This window comes from Leptodactylus fuscus, chromosome 8 (assembly GCF_031893055.1).
Source record: "Leptodactylus fuscus isolate aLepFus1 chromosome 8, aLepFus1.hap2, whole genome shotgun sequence".
Taxonomy (NCBI): domain Eukaryota; kingdom Metazoa; phylum Chordata; class Amphibia; order Anura; family Leptodactylidae; genus Leptodactylus; species Leptodactylus fuscus.
The window spans coordinates 1,932,798-1,948,353 of NC_134272.1; the positions used below are offsets into that span (position 1 = coordinate 1,932,798).

The 15,556-nt window shown below is 46.0% G+C and overlaps 1 protein-coding gene across 1 annotated transcript in view; it reads right to left on the reverse strand.

Annotated features, from left to right (window-relative positions):
* The window catches only part of OTOA (otoancorin), a 45,717-nt gene that overhangs the window by 25,791 nt on the left and 4,370 nt on the right, over window positions 1–15,556 (reverse strand). The window contains exons 4-9 of the mRNA XM_075284872.1: window positions 15,169–15,196; window positions 9,925–10,009; window positions 9,659–9,790; window positions 8,942–9,177; window positions 6,447–6,550; window positions 5,238–5,344 (exon numbers count right to left, since the gene is read on the reverse strand). Of these exons, the coding sequence (XP_075140973.1) occupies window positions 5,238–5,344; window positions 6,447–6,550; window positions 8,942–9,177; window positions 9,659–9,790; window positions 9,925–10,009; window positions 15,169–15,196 (692 nt within the window). The remainder of the gene's footprint in view (window positions 1–5,237; window positions 5,345–6,446; window positions 6,551–8,941; window positions 9,178–9,658; window positions 9,791–9,924; window positions 10,010–15,168; window positions 15,197–15,556) is intronic.

Sequence of the window (15,556 nt, forward strand, 5' to 3'; positions counted from 1 at the left end):
TCCGCACCCCTATACTAACAGAGGATATGTCTGCACCCCTATACTAACAGAGGATATGTCTGCACCCCTATACTAACAGCGGATATGTCTGCACCCCTATACTAACAGATGATATGTCCGCACCCCTATACTAACAGAGGATATGTCCGCACCCCTATACTAACAGAGGATATGTCCGCACCCCTATACTAACAGAGGATATGTCTGCACCCCTATACTAACAGCGGATATGTCTGCACCCCTATACTAACAGAGGATATGTCCGCACCCCTATACTAACAGATGATATGTCCGCACCCCTATACTAACAGAGGATATGTCTGCACCCCTATACTAACAGATGATATGTCCGCACCCCTATACTAACAGAGGATATGTCTGCACCCCTATACTAACAGAGGATATGTCCGCACCCCTATACTAACAGAGGATATGTCCGCACCCCTATACTAACAGAGGATATGTCCGCACCCCTATACTAACAGAGGATATGTCCGCACCCCTATACTAACAGCGGATATGTCTGCACCCCTATACTAACAGAGGATATGTCTGCACCCCTATACTAACAGCGGATATGTCTGCACCCCTATACTAACAGAGGATATGTCTGCACCCCTATACTAACAGAGGATATGTCCGCACCCCTATACTAACAGAGGATATGTCTGCACCCCTATACTAACAGCGGATATGTCTGCACCCCTATACTAACAGAGGATATGTCCGCACCCCTATACTAACAGAGGATATGTCTGCACCCCTATACTAACAGCGGATATGTCTGCACCCCTATACTAACAGAGACTATGTCTGCACCCCTATACTAACAGAGGATATGTCTGCACCCCTATACTAACAGAGACTATGTCTGCACCCCTATACTAACAGCGGATATGTCTGCACCCCTATACTAACAGAGGATATGTCTGCACCCCTATACTAACAGAGGATATGTCCGCACCCCTATACTAACAGAGGATATGTCCGCACCCCTATACTAACACAGGATATGTCTGCACCCCTATACTAACAGAGACTATGTCTGCACCCCTATACTAACAGAGGATATGTCTGCACCCCTATACTAACAGAGACTATGTCTGCACCCCTATACTAACAGAGGATATGTCTGCACCCCTATACTAACAGCGGATATGTCTGCACCCCTATACTAACAGAGGATATGTCTGCACCCCTATACTAACAGAGGATATGTCCGCACCCCTATACTAACAGAGACTATGTCCGCACCCCTATACTAACAGAGGATATGTCTGCACCCCTATACTAACAGCGGATATGTCTGCACCCCTATACTACCAGAGGATATGTCTGCACCCCTATACTAACAGCGGATATGTCTGCACCCCTATACTAACAGAGGATATGTCCGCACCCCTATACTAACAGAGACTATGTCTGCACCCCTATACTAACAGAGACTATGTCTGCACCCCTATACTAACAGAGGATATGTCTGCACCCCTATACTAACAGAGACTATGTCCGCACCCCTATACTAACAGAGGATATGTCTGCACCCCTATACTAACAGAGGATATGTCTGCACCCCTATACTAACAGAGGATATGTCCGCACCCCTATACTAACAGAGGATATGTCTGCACCCCTATACTAACAGAGGATATGTCTGCACCCCTATACTAACAGAGACTATGTCTGCACCCCTATACTAACAGAGACTATGTCTGCACCCCTATACTAACAGAGACTATGTCTGCACCCCTATACTAACAGCGGATATGTCTGCACCCCTATACTAACAGAGGATATGTCTGCACCCCTATACTAACAGAGGATATGTCTGCACCCCTATACTAACAGAGGATATGTCTGCACCCCTATACTAACAGCGGATATGTCTGCACCCCTATACTAACAGAGGATATGTCCGCACCCCTATACTAACAGAGGATATGTCCGCACCCCTATACTAACAGAGGATATGTCCGCACCCCTATACTAACAGAGACTATGTCCGCACCCCTATACTAACAGCGGATATGTCTGCACCCCTATACTAACAGAGGATATGTCCGCACCCCTATACTAACAGAGGATATGTCTGCACCCCTATACTAACAGAGGATATGTCTGCACCCCTATACTAACAGCGGATATGTCTGCACCCCTATACTAACAGATGATATGTCCGCACCCCTATACTAACAGAGGATATGTCCGCACCCCTATACTAACAGAGGATATGTCCGCACCCCTATACTAACAGAGGATATGTCTGCACCCCTATACTAACAGAGGATATGTCCGCACCCCTATACTAACAGATGATATGTCCGCACCCCTATACTAACAGAGGATATGTCTGCACCCCTATACTAACAGATGATATGTCCGCACCCCTATACTAACAGAGGATATGTCTGCACCCCTATACTAACAGAGGATATGTCCGCACCCCTATACTAACAGAGGATATGTCTGCACCCCTATACTAACAGAGGATATGTCTGCACCCCTATACTAACAGCGGATATGTCCGCACCCCTATACTAACAGAGGATATGTCCGCACCCCTATACTAACAGAGGATATGTCCGCACCCCTATACTAACAGAGGATATGTCCGCACCCCTATACTAACAGAGGATATGTCTGCACCCCTATACTAACAGCGGATATGTCTGCACCCCTATACTAACAGAGGATATGTCCGCACCCCTATACTAACAGATGATATGTCCGCACCCCTATACTAACAGAGGATATGTCTGCACCCCTATACTAACAGATGATATGTCCGCACCCCTATACTAACAGAGGATATGTCTGCACCCCTATACTAACAGAGGATATGTCCGCACCCCTATACTAACAGAGGATATGTCTGCACCCCTATACTAACAGAGGATATGTCTGCACCCCTATACTAACAGCGGATATGTCCGCACCCCTATACTAACAGAGGATATGTCCGCACCCCTATACTAACAGATGATATGTCTGCACCCCTATACTAACAGAGGATATGTCCGCACCCCTATACTAACAGATGATATGTCTGCACCCCTATACTAACAGAGGATATGTCCGCACCCCTATACTAACAGAGGATATGTCCGCACCCCTATACTAACAGAGACTATGTCTGCACCCCTATACTAACAGTGGATATGTCTGCACCCCTATACTAACAGAGGATATGTCTGCACCCCTATACTAACAGAGGATATGTCTGCACCCCTATACTAACAGAGACTATGTCCGCACCCCTATACTAACAGAGGATATGTCTGCACCCCTATACTAACAGAGGATATGTCTGCACCCCTATACTAACAGAGGATATGTCCGCACCCCTATACTAACAGAGGATATGTCTGCACCCCTATACTAACAGAGGATATGTCTGCACCCCTATACTAACAGAGACTATGTCTGCACCCCTATACTAACAGAGGATATGTCTGCACCCCTATACTAACAGCGGATATGTCTGCACCCCTATACTAACAGAGGATATGTCTGCACCCCTATACTAACAGAGGATATGTCTGCACCCCTATACTAACAGAGGATATGTCTGCACCCCTATACTAACAGCGGATATGTCTGCACCCCTATACTAACAGAGGATATGTCCGCACCCCTATACTAACAGAGGATATGTCCGCACCCCTATACTAACAGAGGATATGTCCGCACCCCTATACTAACAGAGACTATGTCCGCACCCCTATACTAACAGCGGATATGTCTGCACCCCTATACTAACAGAGGATATGTCCGCACCCCTATACTAACAGAGGATATGTCTGCACCCCTATACTAACAGCGGATATGTCTGCACCCCTATACTAACAGATGATATGTCCGCACCCCTATACTAACAGAGGATATGTCCGCACCCCTATACTAACAGAGGATATGTCCGCACCCCTATACTAACAGAGGATATGTCTGCACCCCTATACTAACAGCGGATATGTCTGCACCCCTATACTAACAGAGGATATGTCCGCACCCCTATACTAACAGATGATATGTCCGCACCCCTATACTAACAGAGGATATGTCTGCACCCCTATACTAACAGATGATATGTCCGCACCCCTATACTAACAGAGGATATGTCTGCACCCCTATACTAACAGAGGATATGTCTGCACCCCTATACTAACAGATGATATGTCCGCACCCCTATACTAACAGAGGATATGTCTGCACCCCTATACTAACAGAGGATATGTCTGCACCCCTATACTAACAGAGGATATGTCCGCACCCCTATACTAACAGAGGATATGTCTGCACCCCTATACTAACAGAGGATATGTCTGCACCCCTATACTAACAGCGGATATGTCTGCACCCCTATACTAACAGAGGATATGTCTGCACCCCTATACTAACAGAGGATATGTCCGCACCCCTATACTAACAGAGGATATGTCTGCACCCCTATACTAACAGAGGATATGTCCGCACCCCTATACTAACAGAGGATATGTCTGCACCCCTATACTAACAGAGGATATGTCTGCACCCCTATACTAACAGAGGATATGTCTGCACCCCTATACTAACAGAGGATATGTCCGCACCCCTATACTAACAGATGATATGTCCGCACCCCTATACTAACAGATGATATGTCTGCACCCCTATACTAACAGAGGATATGTCTGCACCCCTATACTAACAGCGGATATGTCCGCACCCCTATACTAACAGAGGATATGTCCGCACCCCTATACTAACAGAGGATATGTCCGCACCCCTATACTAACAGAGGATATGTCTGCACCCCTATACTAACAGAGGATATGTCCGCACCCCTATACTAACAGATGATATGTCCGCACCCCTATACTAACAGATGATATGTCTGCACCCCTATACTAACAGAGGATATGTCTGCACCCCTATACTAACAGCGGATATGTCCGCACCCCTATACTAACAGAGGATATGTCCGCACCCCTATACTAACAGATGATATGTCTGCACCCCTATACTAACAGAGGATATGTCCGCACCCCTATACTAACAGATGATATGTCTGCACCCCTATACTAACAGAGGATATGTCCGCACCCCTATACTAACAGAGGATATGTCCGCACCCCTATACTAACAGAGACTATGTCTGCACCCCTATACTAACAGTGGATATGTCTGCACCCCTATACTAACAGAGGATATGTCTGCACCCCTATACTAACAGCGATGGGGATATAAGAAGGACTTACTTCATTGACACTGATTTTCCTGATTTCCTCCAATGGCAGATGGACCATGAAACGTCCTAAAATCCAGAGACTCTCGGCCGTCACCCAGGACATGGAAGCGTTGGCCTCTGTGCACATGTAAGGTATAGAATGTATAAGATCTATAAGTGCTCGCCACATAAGTCTCCACGGACAATACAGAAGGTTTATACAGATATTTCGGTGTCAGCCGGTCCCGTCCGTACAGTTTAGCCGCATTTATTTCCCTTTCCTTCTCTATTTGGCCCATGAAGTTCTGCGCACAACCTGTCAGGACACAAAGTACCGCCATTCCCATCCCCTATTGGTGCTCCTCAAATAATCATCCCCCATTTTGTGCCGCACCATCCCCCACACAATCCCTTCTTGCTATGTGTTGATGACCGTCTGCAGCTTTGGCTTTTTTTTTCCTTTTTTTGCCATGAAAGGGTTAATTTCCTCTCTTCTGACAGTGGCGGGCTGTGTATCCTACATCTTCTCCCTCCAGTACACCATAAATTGGTTTCTGTGCCCAGTTGCCACAGTGACCATCCTAAAACTACACCAGTGGGCCCCGGGGACCCATATAGACCCGTATAGGGCTGCCTATTATGGACCCATATACTCCGGATAGGTGACGAGTGTCTGGTTACTGCGGGATGACCCCTTGGATGTCCGGCAATGAGGAGAATGGACAACAGGAAGGTCCACGGGTTTCCTCAATCAAGGCAGTGGACAATTTGGGCCCCTCCTGCCTGAGGACAATCTCAAACTCTGCGGCCTCCAATTGCTCTATGTGCAGAGTCCCAGTACTATATAGATATATATATATAGTGTATATTACTGTACATAGACGGAGCCGCGTCCTGTTATTGAGGTGTTGCCGGTCCTGTTGTAGACTCTTAGCAGTGACGTAGCAGTGTCAGAGGGTTCCAGTGTTATCAGCTGCAGCTATTAGGGCCATATATACTGTATATAGAAGTATATAGTATTTATATGTTCTTATATTCGCCTTATAAAATGGCCCATAATCGGCGGGAGGAGCCCGGTGGTATCTGATGTGCCAGAGCCCTCTTGGCTTTGGATTGGACATTGTGGGGAGTCCTTACATGGGGTGACACCAGGTGACCTCGCTCCTCTGATCCCTATTACCGGCCATTGTTGGTCCCGCAGACGAGGCCGCTCATATAGGACATCACAGGAGGTTCTTACCATTCAGCACATAGGAGCTCTGCAGGACTTGGGTCATCCATTCATACAGGGCGCGGCGCTCGCCGGCCTTCAGCTTGTCGTACAGATCCCGAAATACAGAAGAACTACAAGGACAAGAGGAGACGTGTCTGCTGATATGTTCAGTCTAATATATAGTCCAGTATTCTATAGGTTACTGTATCTAGAGAATGTAGGAAATAGCCGCCATTGTAGGATATAACGCTGGGACATTGGGGCGGACGGTTTATTACACGACACATCACCCGTCTCCAATATAACATATCAGTCACTGTCATTTACCTTATAGTCCATGAATGATAGCACAAAATGGCCGCACTTACCCCAATACTCTGCACCCCAATACTCGCTGCACCCCAATACTCTGCACTCCAATACTCTACACCCCAATACTCTACACCCCAATACTCTGCGCCCCAATACGCTGCGCCCCAATACGCTGCACCCCAATACTCTGCACCCCAATACGCTGCGCCCCAATACTCTGCGCCCCAATACTCTGTACCCCAAGACACAAGACTCGCCCCCCTACAATCCATGAGGGAAGCACCTTACATACACACATGAGACTTATATAGGGCACATGATATTGGGGGTGCACAGCGTTACTGCGGAGGTGCGTGAATTAAGGTGTTGGACCGCTGCCTGATCTAATACTGCATCATGTGACCGCGCCCTATATACGTCTCATGTGCTGCCCCCGCCCTCATGGATTGCAGGGGGGCGAGCGGAGGGTTCCATAGTATTTAGCACCTGTGCTGCCATATACTGCAGTGGGGCGGCCCGTATGGCACATGGGGGCTGTATATTATTATATATCTGATGTGTCCTTTATGACATTATCATACAGTTTATTCTCTAATACTTTCCATGATTTTGTGCTGATTATTCGGACTCTCTATAGGGTGGCGCCGCGGGGCGCTGCTCAGTCATAAACCCCTGTGAGGCCCAATATGGTGCAAACGCTGCAGCAAAAACTGAGGTGTTGTACGATCCCTGCAGAAGTGGAGGAGATCCAAGCGAATCCCATCCACACATTGCGGGAAACAATGCGCAGCGGATGAGCAGCCGGTCAGTTCTACCTACAGAAACGCCAATGGTTTCCCTAAAACACAAGCAGAAAGTCCAGAGAGGAAAACACTACAGGAAACACTGCAACGTGGGGCCTAAACCTGGTGCAACTGATCACCCACCACCCCAGCTCAGGATATGGCTCCCCATTATAACCTCCTCATTCACACACGTGCTTGAGTGTGCATGTATTTTATATGGGAAGAGGGAAATGCAAGACCCTGATGGCAGAGCCCCCTCCCCCGGAGAGCAACGAATGTGTATATTATATATGTGTGTGTGTATTATATGTACTGTATATATACTATATGTGTGTATTATACTATACTGTATATATACTATATGTGTGTATTATGTGTACTGTATATATACTATATGTCTGTATTATATGTACTGTATATATACTATATGTCTGTATTATACTATACTGTATATATACTATATGTGTGTATTATATGTACTGTATATATACTATATGTGTGTATTATACTATACTGTATATATACTATATGTGTGTATTATACTATACTGTATATATACTATATGTGTGTATTATGTGTACTGTATATATACTACATGTCTGTATTATATGTACTGTATATATACTATATGTCTGTATTATATATGTACTGTATATATACTATATGTCTGTATTATATGTACTGTATATATACTATGTGTGTGTATTATACTATACTGTATGTACTGTATATATACTATATGTCTGTGTTATATATGTACTGTATATATACTATATGTGTGTATTATACTATACTGTATGTACTGTATATATACTATATGTCTGTGTTATATATGTACTGTATATATACTATATGTGTGTATTATACTATACTGTATGTACTGTATATATACTATATGTCTGTGTTATATATGTACTGTATATATACTATATGTGTGTATTATACTATACTGTATGTACTGTATATATACTATATGTCTGTATTATATGTACTGTATATATACTATGTGTGTGTATTATACTATACTGTATGTACTGTATATATACTATATGTGTGTATTATACTATACTGTATGTACTGTATATATACTATATGTCTGTTATATATGTACTGTATATATACTATATGTGTGTATTATACTATACTGTATGTACTGTATATATACTATATGTCTGTATTATATGTACTGTATATATACTATGTGTGTATTATACTATACTGTATGTACTGTATATATACTATATGTGTGTATTATACTATACTGTATGTACTGTATATATACTATATGTCTGTGTTATATATGTACTGTATATATACTATATGTGTGTATTATACTATACTGTATGTACTGTATATATACTATATGTGTGTATTATACTATACTGTATGTACTGTATATATACTATATGTCTGTGTTATACTCACAGGTTCCTGAATGGCTCATCCGGTATCTCAGTCGGTAGCCTCTCGATCATGTCAGTTTGCAGGTATGCGGCTCCGTACATACGTGTGACCTGGCCCAGTATCCGCGCACACTCGGCTGTATACAGCACTGGCAGACATTTCTGTAGGGTGATGTTGAATAAACTGCGATTTCCTACCGGACACTGGAAGATTTCTTCCCGCATGGTCTCAAAGTCCACCTCAATACCTGCCATGGCCTTGGTATAGGACAAGGGCGACATTATTAGAAGAAAACGAGGTTGTGCTATTTATAAATCCCCTATTAGATAAATGTAAAGGGGTCTCCCGTATTCAGGAGCCTCTTCTAGCAGCCAGTGTGTAATGCCGATTCTGCCCTGTTGTGGCACGGCGGTGCTATCGAGCACTTGTCTTATAGACTGGTGTATGGTGGATGACAAAATGTCCCTATGGGTGGGGGGTTGTTGGGTCTGCTGTTAACCTCTTATGCACTAGAAGGTCGTCTCAGGAAAGGAGCGGTGACCATGTGACCTGCAGGTGAGCGCGTTGTTCGGCCTGACCTGTAGAGGTCCGGAGTTGCCCTGTTTGCCCCCTGGTGTATTCCGGGGCAGCCATAAAGCTTTGGGTCCTCTACAGGTGAACCTCATGTATGGGGGGTCGGGGGGCTGGTCCTGAGATCTTGGCTGTGGCTGACCTGACACTTCCAAATATTCTACTTACAAAGCTTTCCTTCTTCCCACTGATCAGATATTCCATGGCGCTCGCAAATAAGTGATGGCCGAGCCCTTGTAGTTCAGAGAGGACCCGCTCAGGGTCGCCACGAAGATCCTCCAAGTAACTGGTAAGTGATGTCTGAAAAGACGTAGAGACTAAGTAACCCCGAATAATAGAGAGCCTGTATATAAGGAGAAATCTCCCAAGTCTACCCTATATATCACACCGCCCGAGGCCGCGCTGATACAGTATATACAGTATATATATAATACCTGCAGGCTGAACATGGAAGACGGATCTGCAGCCGCAAGGTAACCCAGGATCTTCCCTTCTAAATCTGGAGTCCATGTGTTCAGACTACAAAAAGAAGAGGTAAATTGGTCAGAGAAGTCTCAAGATGTGTCCTAATATGAAGATACCCCAAGTGTCATCCAGTACTGCCCCAAGACTGTCTATAGACGTGTCCTAATATGAAGATACCCCCAAGTGTCATCCAGTACTGCCCCAAGACTGTCTATAGACGTGTCCTAATATGAAGATACCCCAAGTGTCATCCAGTACTGCCCCAAGACTGTCCATAGACGTGTCCTAATATGAAGATACCCCCAAGTGTCATCCAGTACTGCCCCAAGACTGTCTATAGACGTGTCCTAATATGAAGATACCCCCAAGTGTCATCCAGTACTGCCCCAAGACTGTCCATAGACGTGTCCTAATATGAAGATACCCCAAGTGTCATCCAGTACTGCCCCAAGACTGTCCATAGACGTGTCCTAATATGAAGATACCCCCAAGTGTCATCCAGTACTGCCCCAAGACTGTCTATAGACGTGTCCTAATATGAAGATACCCCCAAGTGTCATCCAGTACTGCCCCAAGACTGTCCATAGACGTGTCCTAATATGAAGATACCCCCAAGTGTCATCCAGTACTGCCCCAAGACTGTCCATAGACGTGTCCTAATATGAAGATACCCCCAAGTGTCATCCAGCAAAGCCCCAAGACTGTCCATAGACGTGTCCTAATATGAAGATACTCCCAAGTGTCATCCAGCAAAGCCTCAAGACTCTCCATAGACGTGTCCTAATATGAAGATACCCCAAGTGTCATCCAGCAAAGCCCCAAGACTGTCCATAGACATGTCCTAATATGAAGATACCCCCAAGTGTCATCCAGTACTGCCCCAAGACTGTCCATAGACATGTCCTAATATGAAGATACCCCCAAGTGTCATCCAGCAAAGCCCCAAGACTGTCCATAGACGTGTCCTAATATGAAGATACCCCCAAGTGTCATCCAGTACTGCCCCAAGACTGTCCATAACCGTGTCCTAATATGAAGATACCCCCAAGTGTCATCCAGTACTGCCCCAAGACTGTCTATAGACGTGTCCTAATATGAAGATACCCCCAAGTGTCATCCAGTACTGCCCCAAGACTGTCCATAGACATGTCCTAATATGAAGATACCCCCAAGTGTCATCCAGCAAAGCCCCAAGACTGTCCATAGACGTGTCCTAATATGAAGATACCCCCAAGTGTCATCCAGCAAAGCCCCAAGACTGTCCATAGACGTGTCCAAATATGAAGATACCCCCAAGTGTCATCCAGTACTGCCCCAAGACTGTCCATAGACGTGTCCTAATATGAAGATACCCCCAAGTGTCATCCAGTACTGCCCCAAGACTGTCCATAGACGTGTCTTAATATGAAGATACCCCCAAGTGTCATCCAGTACTGCCCCAAGACTGTCCATAGACGTGTCCTAATATGAAGATACCCCCAAGTGTCATCCAGTACTGCCCCAAGACTGTCCATAGACGTGCCCTAATATGAAGATACCCCCAAGTGTCATCCAGTACTGCCCCAAGACTGTCCATAGACATGTCCTAATATGAAGATACCCCCAAGTGTCATCCAGCAAAGCCCCAAGACTGTCCATAGACGTGTCTTAATATGAAGATACCCCCAAGTGTCATCCAGTACTGCCCCAAGACTGTCCATAGACGTGTCCTAATATGAAGATACCCCCAAGTGTCATCCAGTACTGCCCCAAGACTGTCCATAGACGTGTCCTAATATGAAGATACCCCCAAGTGTCATCCAGCAAAGCCCCAAGACTGTCCATAGACATGTCCTAATATGAAGATACCCCCAAGTGTCATCCAGCAAAGCCCCAAGACTGTCCATAGACGTGTCCTAATATGAAGATACCCCCAAGTGTCATCCAGTACTGCCCCAAGACTGTCCATAGACGTGCCCTAATATGAAGATACCCCCAAGTGTCATCCAGCAAAGCCCCAAGACTGTCCATAGACATGTCCTAATATGAAGATACCCCCAAGTGTCATCCAGTACTGCCCCAAGACTGTCCATAGACGTGTCCTAATATGAAGATACCCCCAAGTGTCATCCAGCAAAGCCCCAAGACTGTCCATAGACATGTCCTAATATGAAGATACCCCCAAGTGTCATCCAGTACTGCCCCAAGACTGTCCATAGACGTGTCCTAATATGAAGATACCCCCAAGTGTCATCCAGCAAAGCCCCAAGACTGTCCATAGACGTGTCCTAATATGAAGATACCCCCAAGTGTCATCCAGCAAAGCCCCAAGACTGTCCATAGACGTGTCCTAATATGAAGATACCCCCAAGTGTCATCCAGCAAAGCCCCAAGACTGTCCATAGACGTGTCCTAATATGAAGATACCCCCAAGTGTCATCCAGTACTGCCCCAAGACTGTCCATAGACGTGTCCTAATATGAAGATACCCCCAAGTGTCATCCAGTACTGCCTCAAGACTCTCCATAGACGTGTCCTAATATGAAGATACCCCAAGTGTCATCCAGTACTGCCCCAAGACTGTCCATAGACATGTCCTAATATGAAGATACCCCCAAGTGTCATCCAGCAAAGCCCCAAGACTGTCCATAGACGTGTCCTAATATGAAGATACCCCCAAGTGTCATCCAGTACTGCCCCAAGACTGTCCATAGACATGTCCTAATATGAAGATACCCCCAAGTGTCATCCAGCAAAGCCCCAAGACTGTCCATAGACGTGTCCTAATATGAAGATACCCCCAAGTGTCATCCAGTACTGCCCCAAGACTGTCCATAACCGTGTCCTAATATGAAGATACCCCCAAGTGTCATCCAAGACTGTCCATAGACGTGTCCTAATATGAAGATACCCCCAAGTGTCATCCAGTACTGCCCCAAGACTGTCTATAGACGTGTCCTAATATGAAGATACCCCCAAGTGTCATCCAGTACTGCCCCAAGACTGTCCATAGACATGTCCTAATATGAAGATACCCCCAAGTGTCATCCAGCAAAGCCCCAAGACTGTCCATAGACGTGTCCTAATATGAAGATACCCCCAAGTGTCATCCAGCAAAGCCCCAAGACTGTCCATAGACGTGTCCAAATATGAAGATACCCCCAAGTGTCATCCAGTACTGCCCCAAGACTGTCCATAGACGTGTCCTAATATGAAGATACCCCCAAGTGTCATCCAGCAAAGCCCCAAGACTGTCCATAGACGTGTCCTAATATGAAGATACCCCCAAGTGTCATCCAGTACTGCCCCAAGACTGTCCATAGACGTGCCCTAATATGAAGATACCCCCAAGTGTCATCCAGTACTGCCCCAAGACTGTCCATAGACGTGTCCTAATATGAAGATACCCCCAAGTGTCATCCAGCAAAGCCCCAAGACTGTCCATAGACATGTCCTAATATGAAGATACCCCCAAGTGTCATCCAGTACTGCCCCAAGACTGTCCATAGACGTGTCCTAATATGAAGATACCCCCAAGTGTCATCCAGCAAAGCCCCAAGACTGTCCATAGACATGTCCTAATATGAAGATACCCCCAAGTGTCATCCAGTACTGCCCCAAGACTGTCCATAGACGTGTCCTAATATGAAGATACCCCCAAGTGTCATCCAGCAAAGCCCCAAGACTGTCCATAGACGTGTCCTAATATGAAGATACCCCCAAGTGTCATCCAGCAAAGCCCCAAGACTGTCCATAGACGTGTCCTAATATGAAGATACCCCCAAGTGTCATCCAGCAAAGCCCCAAGACTGTCCATAGACGTGTCCTAATATGAAGATACCCCCAAGTGTCATCCAGTACTGCCCCAAGACTGTCCATAGACGTGTCCTAATATGAAGATACCCCCAAGTGTCATCCAGTACTGCCTCAAGACTCTCCATAGACGTGTCCTAATATGAAGATACCCCAAGTGTCATCCAGTACTGCCCCAAGACTGTCCATAGACATGTCCTAATATGAAGATACCCCCAAGTGTCATCCAGCAAAGCCCCAAGACTGTCCATAGACGTGTCCTAATATGAAGATACCCCCAAGTGTCATCCAGTACTGCCCCAAGACTGTCCATAACCGTGTCCTAATATGAAGATACCCCCAAGTGTCATCCAAGACTGTCCATAGACGTGTCCTAATATGAAGATACCCCCAAGTGTCATCCAGTACTGCCCCAAGACTGTCTATAGACGTGTCCTAATATGAAGATACCCCCAAGTGTCATCCAGTACTGCCCCAAGACTGTCCATAGACATGTCCTAATATGAAGATACCCCCAAGTGTCATCCAGCAAAGCCCCAAGACTGTCCATAGACGTGTCCTAATATGAAGATACCCCCAAGTGTCATCCAGCAAAGCCCCAAGACTGTCCATAGACGTGTCCAAATATGAAGATACCCCCAAGTGTCATCCAGTACTGCCCCAAGACTGTCCATAGACGTGTCCTAATATGAAGATACCCCCAAGTGTCATCCAGTACTGCCCCAAGACTGTCCATAGACGTGCCCTAATATGAAGATACCCCCAAGTGTCATCCAGTACTGCCCCAAGACTGTCCATAGACATGTCCTAATATGAAGATACCCCCAAGTGTCATCCAGCAAAGCCCCAAGACTGTCCATAGACGTGTCTTAATATGAAGATACCCCCAAGTGTCATCCAGTACTGCCCCAAGACTGTCCATAGACGTGTCCTAATATGAGGATACCCCCAAGTGTCATCCAGTACTGCCCCAAGACTGTCCATAGACGTGTCCTAATATGAAGATACCCCCAAGTGTCATCCAGCAAAGCCCCAAGACTGTCCATAGACATGTCCTAATATGAAGATACCCCCAAGTGTCATCCAGCAAAGCCCCAAGACTGTCCATAGACGTGTCCTAATATGAAGATACCCCCAAGTGTCATCCAGTACTGCCCCAAGACTGTCCATAGACGTGTCCTAATATGAGGATACCCCCAAGTGTCATCCAGTACTGCCCCAAGACTGTCCATAGACGTGTCCTAATATGAAGATACCCCCAAGTGTCATCCAGCAAAGCCCCAAGACTGTCCATAGACATGTCCTAATATGAAGATACCCCCAAGTGTCATCCAGCAAAGCCCCAAGACTGTCCATAGACGTGTCCTAATATGAAGATACCCCCAAGTGTCATTCCTGGTTTTTGGTTGTGCTTACATTACCTGTGAAACTGCTTGACCTCCAGGAGACCTAGAAAACAAACCCGAATTATTATAGGGGTGACCTAAAGCTCTGTGAGTTATTGTTTATAGTTCTGGGCTCCTTCCACTGGGGAGAGACACCTTATGGGCCCCCTAAGGCTCCCGGGCCCAATTGATCGTGACCTGGACGAGGCGCCATCTTAAGAAGAGTTTAGAAGTTATAGAGGGTCTTTGGCACTGGGTGATCAACTACATGGATTATCACCAGAACTGCCAAGATTAGGGAAGAGAGCCCAGTGTGTACGGGAGGGAAGAGAGCCCCACGTGTACGGGAGGGAAGAGAGCCCAGTGTGTACAGGAGGGAAGAGAGCCCCACGTGTACGGGAGGGAAGAGAGCCCCACGTGTATG